This window comes from Heterocephalus glaber, unplaced genomic scaffold (assembly GCF_053883595.1).
Source record: "Heterocephalus glaber isolate CG9 unplaced genomic scaffold, H.glaber_assembly_v1.0 deba00001066, whole genome shotgun sequence".
Classification (NCBI taxonomy): domain Eukaryota; kingdom Metazoa; phylum Chordata; class Mammalia; order Rodentia; family Bathyergidae; genus Heterocephalus; species Heterocephalus glaber.
The window spans coordinates 9,332-26,200 of NW_028258186.1; the positions used below are offsets into that span (position 1 = coordinate 9,332).

At 41.3% G+C, this 16,869-nt stretch overlaps 1 protein-coding gene across 1 annotated transcript; it reads left to right on the forward strand.

Annotated features, from left to right (window-relative positions):
• Positions 1 to 1,195: 1,195 nt before the first annotated feature.
• Positions 1,196 to 8,836, forward strand: LOC101705057 (protein FAM91A1-like). The gene is given in 4 exon segments (XM_087209755.1): positions 1,196 to 1,281; positions 6,156 to 6,798; positions 6,800 to 7,903; positions 8,015 to 8,836. Coding segments are annotated over 4 exon segments (2,655 nt in total).
• Positions 8,837 to 16,869: the final 8,033 nt, after the last annotated feature.

Below are 16,869 nucleotides of genomic sequence, written 5' to 3' on the forward strand. Positions count from 1 at the left end.
ACAACAAACGTCAATCTTTTACTGTCTTTTCCTTCCTCTCTTCCTATGTCTCTCTCTCTCCCTCCCTCCCTTCCTCACTCCCTCCTCACATACACACAGAGAAGAGGCCATGTGCCCACATAGAAGGTGGCCATCAGCCAGGCACAGAAATCCATCTCTCTTACCCCAGAGAGGAGTGTGTTCAAGCAGGAGGTTCACAAGTTACAAGGCAGCCTGGACAATTTAGTGATGCCCTGTTTCAGACTTTTAAAAAATCACTGGAGTTGAGGCTCGGTGGTAGAGTGCTATTCTAGCGTGCAGCAGACTCTGGGTCAATAATCACTACTGTAGAGGAAAAAATAAGATGATTATCAGGAAACCAGGAATAGAAGACTCACAGGAAATCAATATTCTTTGTAACACCTTCATCTGGTTGAGGTGACATCCAGCATTGTGAGTATATGTATTTATTTTTCATGCCACCCAGTCTATTGTCATTAGATGTGGGAGCACTAATAGATAAATTCACAACATTTTAATAACAGGCAGAACAACCAGACAGAAAACCAATGGGAACAGAAGACCAGAAGAGTAGTATGAGGTAACCAGTTCCCACACACATCTGAGAGCTCTGTGCTCAACACTAGCAGGATCAATGTACCTCTGCTGAGCACAAAGAACTTCCTCCAGGACAGATCACCTGGCACACCACTACACACCCTCAAAGAATTTAAGAGGCCCCAGAGGGCTGGAACTCCTATGCAGTATGTTCCCTGAACAAAGGACCGCGACATTAGAAGTCAATAGCAAGGAAATTGGGGAAGTTTGCAAAACAAATGGAAGGGAAGCAATGCATCCCTACACACCCATGTGATTTCTAGGCCTGCCAGGAACTGACACCTACTGGCTGAGTGACTGAAACCACAGACATTTATTTTCTCACAGCCCCGGTGACTGGAAGACTGGTATGGAGACGGCACAGGGATGCATTCTCCTGACACCAGCTCCCTGCCTTGCAGGTGGCCACACACATGCTGGGCCTTCACATAATCCCTTTCTGTGCATGCCCGGCCCTGATATCTCCATGTATGTGTCCCAGTCTCCTGTGTTCTAAGGATTTCAGAGAACCAGGGTCTTCCTGCCCACTGCACAACATGCTGATTATTGAAACAACAAATTTGGGAACAAGGAAAACATTTTCTGCAAGTGGTCGAGCATGGAGATGGAGACCAAGTGTGAAATCTGCCATCCCAGGGACACTGATGGGACAGAGAGGGAGGACGCCTTGGGGCCTGGGAAAGGGTAACTGCAGGTGAAGTAAGCAGTGGTCTGCATGCGCACAACCAATCTTCATAGCTGTCCAGTGATTGAACATTCTGAAAACAGAAACATTAGCATAATCTGATGGTAAAATTTTTGGCTTTTTGACATCAAACTGTCACCCATGGACACCTGCCCAAACTCCAGTGAGGCTTGGATGGCATTCACAAGAACAGCCTCCCAGTCCAGGACAAAATAACCTAGGCAAACTACCATAATGACCCACCTGGCAAGGGCAACATCTACAAGAATGCTAGTGCCAGAGTGATAGATGTTGCATTGCACCCAACTGTGCCCCTTCTAGGTATCTTCCCGAAGAGTTAAACACATCATACCCCAGTGATATATTCATACCCATGTTTATAGCAGCACAATTTTCATAGCTAAATCTTGGAAATAGCCCAAATGTATATCAACAGATGAATGGATAAAAAATATGGTATTTATATACAATGGAATACCATTTTACCATAAAGAAGGATAAATTTGAGTCATTTTTAGGTAAATGGATGTATCTTTTTTTTTTTTAATGGATGTATCTTGAGACCATAACTTTAAGTAAAATAAATCAGACACATTGTTTCTCTCCCCCCCCCATTAACTTTATTGGTACATTTTCGGTATAAAATACAGTTACATTCATCATTGGGATCTTGTACCATTACATGAGTCTCTTGATTCTTATTTTTTTTCCCCTTCCCTTGCCCTCCCTTCACCCCCTCCACACTTCCCTATTTGCAAAGACCTTGTATCAATTTTTTTCCTCTTCTCATATTTTTTCCTTTCCCTTTTTTTCCTTCCCCTACCCCTCACAATTCCCCTGCTCTTTTAGACTTTTTCTTCCTGTTACACAATATCAGTTATACATTTTATAAATTACAATATTAAGATCTAGGAGACATTACCACAGATTTTACAGAATTTAAAAGGATAAAGAAAGCATATTACAAAAATATTTTTTGAAATAAATTTGACAACTTCTAAGAAGGAACTTAGAAGACAAGTTAATGAAACTAACCCTGGAGGAAATATAAAATTTGAATAGCACCTATTAAAGAAAGTATATTCCTAGCTTGAAAACCTACCTATATGACAACAGCAGGCTCATATACATTTTAACTGATAAATTATATCAAACAATTAAAGCAGAAAAAAGAAGGAACACTTCTCCCCTCATTTAAGGAAGTCAACATTGTGCTAATCCTAAAATTGGATAAAGATAATAGAAGAAAAAAATATGAACATAGAAATTTGTTTAATAAAACAAACTATTAGAAGTCAGATCTGGCAGGATGTAGAAAGTGGTTTTGTTATAGGGATGACAGTGTTGGTTCAGCTTTGGAAGATCCACCCCCAAAACTCATCATTTTAACAGAGGAAAGGAGAAAGGCATATGATCCTGTCACTAGTTGGAGAAAGAGTATTGGACTAAATTCTACAGCTGTTCATGGTAAAAGCTATCAGGAGACTAGAAGTCGAACAGAACCTTCTCAACAGATCAACGACATGTACTCCATACTTCCAACAAAAACTCCTTCTATGAATGGAGAAAATACAATGCTTTCTCCCTAAAGTGGGGAACAAGGGCATATATGCCTACTCTTCATCTGTCCATTAGACTTTGAAACATAGGTCTAAACCAAAATAGTCTGGCAATAAAATGACACAACTAGTATAGGATTGGCATGGCAGAAGCAAAATCTTTACATGTAGATGAAATGATCATCTACAGAGAAAATACTAAGAAATCTCTAGGAGCGCCTAGAACTTGTACTTGAATTTAGCAGGATTAGAAAACACAAGGTATATATAAAAATTCAGGTTTGTGTATACTTGCTATAAATGAAGAACTGGATATTGAAATTTTAAAGTTATGTAGGAGTACAAAGGACCCGGAAAAGCCAAAAACAAAAACAAAAACAGTGTTGGAAGATGTTTAGCACCCAATTTTAAGACTTCTTCTAAAGCTACAGTAATCAAGGCAGTGTTGGTGTAAGGAAAGACATATAGATCATTGGAATAAAACAGAGAATCTAGAAATAGAATCACACATGTATGGTCCACTGGGTTTTGAAAGATTATTTAACATTAGCATTTTATGGAATATAAACTCAATTCAAGAGCCGAGGAAGAGATAGTGTCTTCAGCAAACGGCTCTAGAACACCTGGTATCCGTATATAAAAAGTTAACCTCAACCCTTTTTTTCCATACATGAAAATAACTTGAAGGGATCTATGAACCTAAATAAGAAAGCCTAAAAGTATAAAACTTTAAGAAGAAATTAGGAGGGAAAATATTTATGAATTCAGGGTAGGCAAGAACTACCTAGGATACAAAAACCATGATGTATAAAAGAAAAAAAACTGATGAGATTCCATCAAAATTTAGAACTTTAAATGACATCATTAAAATGAAAAGTAGTCCTTAAACAGACCATATTTACAATGCATATAACCTATGAGCAGAATATATAAAGAATTCTTAGAGCTCATTAATAGACAACCCAATTAAAACGTAGACATAAGAAGATGATAAATAACCAGTACAGCACAAGGAAAGGTGTGCAACTCTAGAATGAGAAAAATACTAATCAGTACAAAAACAAGATTGAATTGTACACTCATTAGGGAGATGAAGTCAAAAGTTTTAAAAGCCTTGTCATGACTTTTTCTTTTTGTTGGATTCTCCCCCTTTGTGTTTAATTTGTCACACCCAATGGATTCATTCTACTGGGTTTCCTGGGGTTGTGATCCTCATTGTCTCTTCCTAGGGTATTGTCTAAAATTTTTTGGAGTGCCGGTTTGGTATTTATGAAGTTCCTGAGGTGCTCTTTATCATGAAAGCATCTTATTTCTCCATCAATTTTGAAAGATAATTTTGCAGGGTACATCAATCTGGGTTGGAGGCCGTTTTCCTTTAGGGCTTGAAATACATCCCTCCAAGCTCTTCTTGCCTTGAGGGTTTGCATTGAGAAGTCTGCTGTGATTCTGGTGGGCTTTCCTTTGTATGTGATTTGTTTCTTTTCTCTCACTGCTTGTAGAGTTTTGTTCTTCTGTTGGATTTCTGGAATCCTAACTATTATATGCCTATGTGTAGATCTTTTTTGATCAAGGCTATTTGGAGTCCTATATGTCTCACTTATCTGTATGTCAAGTTCTTTTCCCCCCCTTGGGAAGTTTTCTGCCATCACTTCTGTGAAGAGTTCTTTTATGTCATCTGCACCCTCTCCTCTTTCTTCATTGACTCTAATCAGTCTTATGTTATTCTTCTTTGCATCGTCTAGCAGCTGCTGGATTGATTTCTCATGTTCCCTTACAATTTTAAAGCAATTTTTCTTTTCCTCCTCACTAATTGCAATCTTATCTTCTATATGTGAAATTCTATCCTCACACTGATTCATTCTGCTGCACAGACTTTCGATGGAGTTTTTAATCTCTTGGAAATCTGTTTGTATCTGTTTTATGGATTCCATTTGTCTCCTATGTTGGGATTCCATCATGTTCCTCAGATCCTCTATTTTTTTATCTGCGTCCTCTCTAGATTTATTAATCATGTCTTGCACCATGAGCACAATCTTTGCTGTTATCTGAGTAACTATTTCTGATTTCATTTTTCCCAGATCCTCTTTTGTTGCCAGTTCAGAGAGTCCAGGTGGTTGAGTATCAGAGTGTTCCATCTCGTTTCCCTTTGGGGTTGCTGTAGGTGATCTGGAAGTCTGTTTTTGAGGCTTGTTAATGTATCTTCTCATTTCCACGGTGTGTGTGGGGGGGGTGCTTCTGGCACCCACATGGCTCACCTTCTTCGCCCTAGGAGCCTGGGATGGCAGCGGGGGAGCTTCCTTCCAGGTGCTGGGACAGGCTGAGCTTCTCTGCCCTTGGAGCCTGGGATGGAGGCAGGGAGCTTCCTTCCAATTGCTGGGACTGGCTCACCTTCTTACATTGTTTCTCTTGTGAGAGAAACCCAACAGGTAAATAAAGAACAAAACAGGATAGATACGGGGAAGTAGGAAAAATATGTTCAAATGGGAAAGGGAACAAGAGAGAGAGGGAGGGGAGGGGAGGACGGAAAAGGGAAAACAAGAGAATTGAAGGGAAGAAACGGAAACAAAGCTTTTATAGATGGGGAGGGGAAGAAGGGTTGGAAGAATGAAGGGAAGGGGGGGAAATGGGAAAAAAGTTTTCAAACATATTATGTACAGGTATAAATTCCCTATAATGAATGTGATCATTATGTATGGAAAATATGTACTAATAAAAAAATAAAATGTAAAAACAAGCAGAAAATAAAATTAAACTGGAAAAAATGATTCCTCAGCTCCAGAAACTCCAAAATTGATGATCTTTCAGGTCAACAAGAAGGAAGTAAGTAAAAGTATGTAAGCACCGAGGTTTTATTTAGACGTTTCCCTTAGTTTGTAGGACAGCAGTCAGATGGATTTCGAGCTCACCCTAATGACTTCATTTCACCTCTATTACCTCTTCAAAGTACATGTGGCCAAACAGTCACATTCTGAGGTACTCCAAGGGGACCAACATATATGAATTTGGTGACGAGGGGACAAAACTCAGTCCATAGCAATATCCAATGAAGCACAAGACATATCACAAGACAAACTAGAAGGTACCTAGAAATGAAAAACAAAACGTGTACATCTCTTGAGCTTGTTCTACAGCTCACTTGGTAGAGCTGTTGCCTGAGAGATGTAAAGCACTGGCTTTGATCCCTGCCATTGAAAAAAGAAAAGAAATAAAATAAAGAAAAAGCATATTGCAAAAGACATGAGTGCAGAGAAATTATGACTCAGAAATGAGTTATACAGTCTACATTAAAAAGAAAAATGTGTCTGTCACCCCAGCCGCTGCCGTGCCCAGTGGCCGGGGCCGAGCTCGGCAGTCGGGAGGCCTGGCCATGGGACAGTCCGAGCCTTCTGCGGTGTGAGGCACAGACCCTCCCATGGGTTCTCTGCCGCGGTCGCGTCCACTGCCACCGCCGTTCTCTGGCCAGGCATCACGAACATAGACGTGGAGTTCCACATCCGCCACGACTACTCTTGGAGCAAACTGCCAGCCACAGTGAGGCAGAGTCTTGGAAATTCACAGAGAGAATATGAACAGCAAGTTGTCCTGTACAGAATCCGCAATCAGTTACTATACAGAAATAAGTTAGTTAAACATGTCAAGAAAGATGAAAGGAAATACTATGAGGAGGTTTTGAAGTATGGTCGCTATCATCTCATGCTGTACCCGGACCATCTGTCAGATATCATGGCGAATGGCCTGCAGATCATCACACCCTTCTCCTACTACACCGGGATCATGGAGGACATTATGAACAGTGAGAAAAGTTCTGGCTCATTGCCCAATTTTACTGCTGCTGACAGTCTAAGGCTTCTTAGCATAGGAAGAAACCAGGACATTGATCTTATGAATCAGTGTAGGTCATCAAAAAAATTCCTCAGAAGAAAAACGACTCGTGATCTCCTACCACTAAAGCTGGTGGGGATCGGGGATCACCATAGAGCCGTGTTGGGTGGTGCAGGCTGGATATATCACCGAAGATGACACCAAGATATGCACTTTGCCTGAGAAATGCGTTATTGATAAGATCATCCATTCAGGCCCTCAGCTCTCCAGATCAATAGATTACAATGTAGTACATAGTTTATATAACAAAGGATTTGTTTATCTGGATGTACCAATATCTGATGACAGCTGTATAGCAGTTCCTCCCCTGGAAGGCTTTGTAATGAATCAAGTGCAGAGTGACTATTTTGAAACTCTGCTTTATAAAATATTTGTTTCAATAAATGAGCACACTAATGTTGCACAGCTTGCCAATGTCCTTGAGATAGACTTATCTCTGGTTAAGAATGCTGTTTCAATGTATTGCCCATTGGGCTTTGACCATAAGAAAGGACAAGTAATAAATTTGGATCAACTTCATTCATCATGGAAGAATGTTCCATCTGTAAACAGATTAAAGAGAACTTTGGATCCACAGAAGATGCTCTTATCGTGGGATGGTGGGGAGACTAGGAGTCCTGTGCAAGAAGCTTCTTCGGCTACCAACATGGATACAAATAGTCAGGAAGACCCAGCTCATACAGCCAGTATAAACAGTTTGAGGCTGTCTACAGGATATACAAAGCGTGCTGCATTCCTATTTGACTCAACTCTTACTGCTTTCTCAATGATGGGAAATCTTTCATCAAACTTGAAAAGTCATGCAGTCACAAAGTTTGAAGTAGGCAAACTCTCAGATGAGTCTCTAGACAGCTTTCTTAAAGAAGTAGAAAAGGTTCAGAGCACTGGTGAATGAGAAGCACAGAGATACTTTGATCATGCCCTTACTCTGCGAAACACGATACTGTTTCTGCATCATAATAAAGATCTAGTTGCACAAACTGCTCAGCCAGACCAACCCAATTATGATTTTCCTCTGGATCTCTTACTCTGTGAAAGCCTTCTTGGTTTGAATCCTGCCACTTGCAGCAGAGTTCTAAACAAAAATTACACGCTGCTGGTTTCCATGGCTCCTCTCACCAATGAGATCCGGCCCATCAGCAGCTGCACCCCTCAGCATACCGGACCAGCTATCCCAAAAGTCAGTTCTGTTTGGTTTAAACTGTATATTTACCATATCACTGGGCAAGGACCACCATCTCTTTTGCTATCGAAAGGTACAATACTTCACAAACTGCCAGACATATTCCAGGGTTAAGATCTCTTGCTCATAATGTGTTGGGGTCATGATCCTGGTGTAGTTCCCACATCAAAGGTGCTCACAATGTTGAATGATGCTTTAACACATGCTGGAGTTTTCATTCAGGGACATGGTTCGTATGGGATAGGAGAAACTGTCCATGTACTGTTTCCATTTGATGAAACGGAACTACAAGGAGAGTTCACCCGGGTCAGCATGGGCATTCATAAAGCATTGCATACACTAAGGGACAAGGTGAACTTGCAGCATTTCTGTGGCCATGTCACCATGTTGAATACTTCCAGCCAACTGGCAAGTAGAAAACTCAGTGATGCTTCTGACGAGAAAGGAGAACCTGATTTGGCATCTGGCTCGGATGTAAATGGAAGTACAGAGTCATTTGAAATGGTCATTGAGGAAGCAACTATAGACTCAGCAGCAAAACAAAACCCTGGTGCCACAACAAGAGCAGAGTGGGTTCCTCTGGAGCTATGCTTTGGAATTCCGCTGTTCAGTTCTGAATTAAACCACAAAGTTTGTAGGAAAATTGCTACTCACGGCCTTTGCAGAAAAGAGAGCCTTCAAAACCTTCTACATTCCAGCAGAAAACTCTCTCTACAAGTCCTTCATTTTGTTCACTCATTCCAGGAAGGTTCTTCAACACTGGATATTCACACACAGCCCAGCTTTTCAAGTTTGCTTTCACAGTCATCTTACGCTGATACAGGAGTTCCACTTCCTGCAAAAAACTTAATATTTAAAGATGGCGTCTGGTCAGAATGGAGTGGATGGTCACCTGCCTCACTTAGTATTGCTAATCTCCATTTGCAATAATTTGATTACATCATTTGTTGCTCTCACGTTCTGCCTTTTTCCTTTCTTAGTGTTATCTTTATAGTGTCAGCCACTAAAAAGCCTCCTGCTGCTACAGTGCAATTCTTGCTTCACTGATACTAAGTTTGGGGAACATGTTCATGTCTTCTGGGGTGTGTTTGTTATTGCACATCTTACTGCAACAAAGTGCTTTTTAGCAGCCAGCACTGTATTTTTTACCTTGAGACAATCTGCATTTCTTTTATAAAACTAAGAATATCCTTCATAGGCTTTATGATGACTGTTATGTTTCTAAGCAGTCACTATGAATATAGCAATGGTGATTTTATATGATAGTTTATGAGACATAAATCTTTTTAATTTTATATTTTGTTACCTACGATTTAGGGCATCAAGGGAAGAGATGGAATCCTTCCTCTGAAAAGGCTTCTTGGTAGTGAAACTGTAAAACACTGAACATCTAGTATTAAGAGATAATGTCTTAGGGCATTAAGAGTTTCCTTGGGTGTCTGTAAATTATGTATCTCAATCAAACATTGTTGAAGGTCTGTAAATCAGCATAGTTCCATGTATCTTAACCTAGATTTATAGAGTCTGCACTCAGACTGTGACTGGTCATTGACATCTCATGGGATAAACTTTGGGAAACATTCTATTTTTAGATAGTGTTTATATGTGGACTTCTGTTGTCACTCACTCTGGGCTTTATATTTTCATAGAGTCTATGGGAAAATAGAACTTATTTTTCACGTATAGCTGAGGATGCTGCATGTTTACACTCCAATTTATTTTTTTGATTTGTTTGGTGGCTTTAGGAGTAAATTGTTACAGAAGTTGGATTTAATGTTTCCAATCCAAGGATTGTGATTTTAGATTAGAGTTACATATTAAAGCATTAAGGCTATATCTTCAGATCAGAAAACTTTCATGATAAACCTCCTTTGGAGACATATTCTTAAGCAGTGTGGATTTTAAACTTGTGTTAATAGTTTTGGAGGAAGTACGGAAAATGAATAATTTCAAAGTGTTTGAGTCACTGATTCTTTTAGTATCTCAAATATTAATTAGAATAATTGAAATCACTTTGTAAACCTTTCAGATTACTTTCTTGGGAAGTTTGCCCGGCGGTATAGTTTAGTTTAGCTCTTCTTATAGGATAATGGTTTGCTAGTTTAAAACTGTAACCAACTAACTGATCAAACATATATCTAAAACACTTAAAACATTAGAAAATTTGGGAATGTTATAACCTAACATTTTTCAGAGAATTTTTGTTATTTATAGAATTAATATTTGTGCATTTAACATATTTCTGGAAATATATGCCTTTCTTGAAACTATTAACATAGCCATGCATTTAATACCATGGCCTATCTGTAGAACTGAATACTTTGGACCAGGTTACCCCTGGCACAATCAGTACCGTGTTTGGGGTAAATGTGATAACGTTTAATTTTCTACTTTGTTTTATATAAGGTAGAAACCGTATGTATGTTATGCATGTCTGTAAAAGGAAAAGTACATACTAATGTTAAGACACTTTCTTATGACTGTGAATCACTCATTTTTTTCCAATAATTGATACTGTACATTTCTAGTGCTATTAGTTATGTATGTATGTATGTAACTCTTACAGTTTTTTGGCTGAAAGTTATAAGTATCCCTTTTGATTAGGGATCTTTAATCTCATTTTACTATGCTTTTTTGAATTAACTATAGTTTATTTATTCTTATATTAACCATCTAAGCCAATATTCATGACATCTATACTAATAAAGAATCAAACATTAAAAAAAAGAAAAACGAACTCAAACAATAACCTTATCTACGATACATAGAGGAAAAGAGCAAAGCCACAAAAATAAGAATAATTAAAGGAGAAAAAAAATGAAAGCTAATGTAAAAAGAATGAAATAGAGGGTGAAAATAAGTAGAGAAATTGATGCAAGGAAAGCTTGAATTTTGAAAAGTTTAATTAAATTGTCATATCTTTAGCTAAACTAAACAAGAAAATAGACAGGAGCCCCAAATTACCAAAACCATTCTGAGAACTTCTATAGTGGATGATTATAGGACATCCTGGAGAAGGCAAAGTAAGAGAAATGGTAAAAGTTACCTGATTGACAGTGGTTCATGGAGGAGGAAGGGAAGACAGGTTGACTAGGTGAAGGGAGGGAAATTTGGGAATTTGGAGGGAAATTCTGAAGAATACTGCAATTGTGGTTCCTTCACAAAGACATATTTGTCAAAATATGCTGAAATTGGCAGTGAGCTTAGTGTAGGTTTTTTCAAACCTTGAAAACAAATGTGTCAAAAGGAATGATGTTACAATCACTGTGTATAGAATTTCCCTATACTTTTAAATTGTGACAAAGACAATGTAGGATATTGCTCTAGCACTTGCACCAAACATGAACCTGGGAGGCTGGGGGCAGGCGCACTGCAAGATGTTTCTTGGGAATTGAGTGGGTCCCTCAGAAGGATGCTCCCTCACCGAGTTTGGGGGATGGAATGGGTGCCGGGAGGTGAGTGTGAACCATGACTTAGAGGTCTCCCCATGGCCAACATCCACAGCTCAATTTATGGTTCCCTGTCCTATTTGACAAGAACTGTACAAAGGGTGAGAACAAGTTAGACCATGTCTGCAGGGCTCCAAGACATGATGTGAACTATTCAAGATAAGAGAGTTTTAGGGTAAAAAGGAAAATCACATCGATGAATGCACACTTCAATCACAAGACATTCATATTTGGGAATACTAACACCATCAGGGAAAGTCTACCTTGAACACATGGTAAAAAGACACTTCTGACTGCCTCTTTCCTTTGTGGTATGCATTTGACATATAGGTGATACTGGATACAAACTCAAATTCATTGGTCAAAGCTCAGAGTTTGCCTTGAGGCTCAGAAGAGACTTAGAGTTTGGCTTTTGATAAATTCTGGAATTTTTCAGACTTTGGGAAAGGGATTATATTATTTCCAGTCATATGGGGGATAGTTGCACTATGTTGGATTGAATTGGGAACTAGCAATTATTGTCTTCATTTGGAGGTACGTTTTAAGGAGATGTGGTTGGATGTGAAATTCACAGAGGGTGAATTATGATCTTAACAGGTCAACAACCAGGTTAACCTAGCAGTTTAGGATAGGATGCTCCTGGATGTGTGTGCATGGGTTGAGGAATCGTGGCCTTCAGTAATCCATGTGTTCTCTGGCCCCTTCCACTCTGGTACTGTTCCTCACTTCTCCTTCCCAGCCACCATGAACTGAGCAGCGCTGTGCCTCCAAGACCTTCTGCTGTGCTGTTTCTGCCTTGGAGTCAGCCTATTACAGACTGAAAGCTTGGGCTAATTAACCTTTGCTCCTGGCTGTTGTGGTTGTTGTAGTGTCAACATGACAAGCAGGTGTGGGTTACTGTCTTGTGCTTCTGGAATTAACCCTGGGAAGCAACAGAAAGAGAGAGAAGATCTAGCAAACACACAAAAGCAACTCAATGTAAACAACAAAATGCGGGGAAGCCCTGAAGGACACTGAAGATTGTGGAACTGGTTCCCATGTGTGGGCAGGGGCAGGGAAGCTGAGGCCTGCCTAGGTAGCACATGACAGCATCAGTCAGGAAAGTTTGGAAACTCCTGTCTCTATCACTGCATGGACTGAGGCAGCACCTCATACCAGAGATGCAAATGAGCTACAGGTAACAAGACAGCAGGAAAATGAAGACTGCATGGTTTTAGAGACTGAGCTAATAACCACCTGAAATCATGCTTGTGGATGAGGACTGGCTTTCACAACCATCACTACTTTAATGGAATATAAGGATTATTCTAGAAATAGAAAAGCAAGTGAAAATTCAATCATGCAGAGTAACAGTAGATATACTTTCATCTGACAATCATATGTAGTGTATGTACCTCCACTTGTAAATGTATTTGTAAAAATATGTACATAAAAAACATAGCCATTGCACATATATAATAAACTAATACACATGCAGATATACTGTACATTTGTATAGTTTGCATGGAAATTCTGTACACTTTCTCTTTCTATTTACATAAAGTCCACACAGACATTTACTAGAGATATAAAATAGCTTCTGGGCTCCAAATGATGTTGAAATGTGAAAATCATGCTCCAGACAATGAAAAATTAGTTCACCTCACAGAAACAAGGTTCTCCCCTATTCTGCACTGCTGTTCACCCTCTTCCCACTAAAAACCAATTTTTTATGAGAAAAGTGTGGGGAGGTCTGCCTCTGACTGGTGAAGACACCTCATAGTGTGCTGCAGTTGTCTTGACAAGGTCACCACAAACTTAAGCTTCCAGCCTGGTCCCTTGAGTCAACCCTGGAGACCCTGGGCAGCCTGAACATTCCCTTCCCTCCCCACGGCTGCCACCACAGTGGACTTTTGGAGATTTAAGGAAACTGACTGAGGTGTGCACAACCAGATTCCAGGCTCTGCTGGGAATAAAGGAGCTGAACTCCAAGTAAGACTGAGGGCACCTGCAGAATTCCTGCAGTTGGACCCAGGGCATATGTCTCAATGTGACGTGCACTGACTCCATGTCCCCTGCTTTCAGATTTACCTGAGGGCCTTGTTCTGATTCCTTTCTTCAGGTGAGGGCAAAAAGGAGATGTGAGCTGAGTTATGGCATCTAGATGATGGGCCATAGGTGTTGTAACAAAGCCCCAGCCCAAAGAGAGGGTCCCCAAATATCCAAGTCTCCCTCCCTTGTGAGCCTTGAACCATCAGAAAGGATTTTCAAATGAGACCTCTTTATACTTAGGAGACCTTGGGAGTTAGAGGCTTGGTCTGAGGGGAACAGACTGAAGTCAACAAGGAACAGGTGTCAAGGAGGAAGACCTACTGACTTGGGGCTCAGGACACCTGGAATGGCATTAGTGGGACAGGGAACACTCAGATCAGCTTGGTTCTGCCAGGAACTAAGGTCAGGACAAAGAGGGAGGCAGGAGGGAACCCAGCACACACCACTAGAGGAGTCCCTTGGAGGAACTCTCTGACCAGGGCTCCAACCCCAGGCATGGATGCTGGGTGTGAGGTCCTGGAACTCCCTTGGGTGGGGTTGGAGCAACGTGAGAGCCTTGATCGCAGAGGAGTATGTTTCGGTCCCTTGAACAGGGAAGTCCTCACAGAAGACTGCCCGGCTGTGAGTCTAGGACAGCCCCACACATGGTGACAGGGCAGGAGAGACCTGACCTCTACAGCCTGGTCTAAGGGAGCTTGGAGGACTCAGAGAAGGAACTCGTCATCACCAGAAAGTCTCAACTGTCAAGTGAAGAAATGAGGCAGTGATGGGCCCATAACAGGTGAGACTAAGTCTGCCTATGGTTTCAAACTGAATTGTGTCCTGTATTCTGACTCTGGAACCTGGGGAAGCAGGACTCACATCCTCAGGGGGTTGTGGCTCCTTCCAGGACCCAAGAGAGGACTTACATGGGGGACTGTTGAAGAGACCTTGTCCTCCAGACCTCCACCCGGATATGCTGATAATGTGTACACAGCGGGAATCCAAGCTACTTGATAAACAGAGAAGTCGAATTTCTTTCATACCTCTGTAAGGAAATAATCACCTTTTTACCCTCTAGGAGTTGATGATGGAGCTTGTTAGAGGTGGCAGCTTCCAAACCTGGACCAAGGCAGCTGGATGTCCACAAAATGAACATATTAAATCCTTTTCAGAAAATCTTCTGGGATCCTGCAGAGACTGACTGAAAAGGTAGACATGGTTTGTGGAAAGTTAAACTTGAGATTACCAAAGCTAAATCCTGAATGGTCAGAGCAGCAGTGAGCAAAGATATATGTGGGTAGGTGGCTCAAAGCTGCACCTTGGGAGGACGACCGTGGCTGACACAGACTCGGGTCTGGAAAAGCAGACATGTCAGCCTTGGTGATACCTGGACTACCATCCCATGGTGGACGGTCCCCCTGGAACAGCACGAGGTCACCAGGAGGTGGGCAGGAAGTGTCACACATGCTCAGGTTGACTGGCATCAGGAGGCCAAGCAGGGGTGGTAGGAGAAGGCCCTCCCGCATCTTCCTTAAGGAACACACTGAGTTTGTCCAGGAGAGGACCAGACTAGATAGTGAGCCAGAGGCCCAGGACCTAGGCAAGAGTCTTGTAGTTGTAAGTGTCCTCCAGACCATGAGCTAATGGTCGTTAGTGAAGTTTAAGAATTTCAGTGTAGACCCAAGTCAGAGGGAGACTTGGAGGAGAGCCTGAGTAAAAGGGTTACAGCCTGTCCTAAAAAGACATTGCCCAGTGCCACTGTTGTGGTAGCAAATTAGCCAACCAGGTCATTACCACCCATTGCACCCTGGACATCCCATACCCAGGGTTTGTTGCAGTGACCCAAGCTAAACACACAGCTTATCTTCCTTGCAAACCTTGGCCCTTTCATTCTACTGTTTGAGGAGATGAGAATAATGAATCATATTAACACATTACAAACTTAAGAGTAATTCTTTCATGAATGGTTTTCCAAGTCAAGTTTTATTTACTTTCAAAAAAGTTCAGGGGGTCCCCGGCGCCGCCAGGGGCGCAGATGCGCAACTTGTGGGCTCCATTGTTGGGAGAGAGCGAGTCCCTTCCGCGCAGCCCTCTCTCCTGACGCCGAGGCCTAGCAGCGGGTGCTGGGGACCGGGTCCGGACGCGCTCGGAAACTTGCGAAGTCGTCACCGCCGCCGCGCCCGTGTCGCGCCCTGGGACTCCTGGGCTCGCGGATCCGCCTCGCGCCGCGGCGGAACGAAGGCTAGAGGGGAGCCCGGCGCGCTGCGTCCCCGCCGCCGCGCCTGGCTCAGCCGCGTTCCTCTGCCTTAGGACCTGCGAGAAGTGGCCGAAGATGAACCCCAATAACAGCGCAGGACCGCGATAGGGACCGGCAAGGAGCTGAGCGGCCTGCTGGACTTCAGTGTTAATAGTGGGGAAACCAGACCAACGACACTGGGAAGCAGTCAGTTCAGTGGATCAGAACTCAGGTGATGAAACACTTCCCACCTTTCTTTATGATGCCAGAATTAACCTGATTATGTAAACCAGACAAACAGTGAACAATAAAGGAAGGACAAAGGAAAAGCAAACTATGGACCAATTTACCTCACGAACATATTGCAGAAATTCTCAAAAAAAAAAAGCAAATTAAATTCCACTGTTCATAAAAGGAAAATCATAATCCAAGCAAACTACAGCTAACATCATACTTAATGGTGAAGGAATGAAAGTTTTCTTCCATGAACAAGAACAAAGCAAGAATGTCTACTCTTAACTTCTTTCTAGTTCGGTATTTTACTGGAAAATCCTGGTCAGCATTAATATGGCAACAAAAGGAAATAAAAGACAAGGAGATTGGAAAAGAAGAAATAAAACTGTTTCCATTGCCAGACAACATGATTGTCCCAAAGAATCTTCAAAACCTAGAGTTTAGCAAGGTCACAGGATATGAGATGCACACCCACACCCACACCCATCCCAGTCTTAATTCTCTATACATTTGGCCCTCCATTTCTTCAGGCTCATTGTCTGCAGATTCAACCAACCATGGATTAAAAGTACGTGAAAAAAATTGCGGCTGAACTAAGCCCTTTGTTGTCGTATTCCCTAGGGAATATAATATGACAATTATTTGTATAGCATTTACATTGTCTTAGGTATTATAACTAATATGGAGATGTTTTAAAATATACAAGAGGATGTGTATAGGTTGTATACAAATACTGTGCCATTTTTAAAGGAACTTGAGTATCTGTGGATTTTGATATCTGTGGAGTTTCCTGGAACCACTCTTGTGGAAACTGAAAAACCACTGTCTAGCAATGTACAATAGGAACATGGAATAATAAGTGCTATTTACAGTAGTTCCAAAGGAACGGATACTTAGGTATAAATATAACATATATGTATACTTGATCTGTATGCTGAAATCTAAATAGTACTGAGGGAAATCAAAACAGACCTAAATGTAGAAGTATACTATGTTCATACAAAAACTGTCAGTCAGTCCTTCCCAATTTG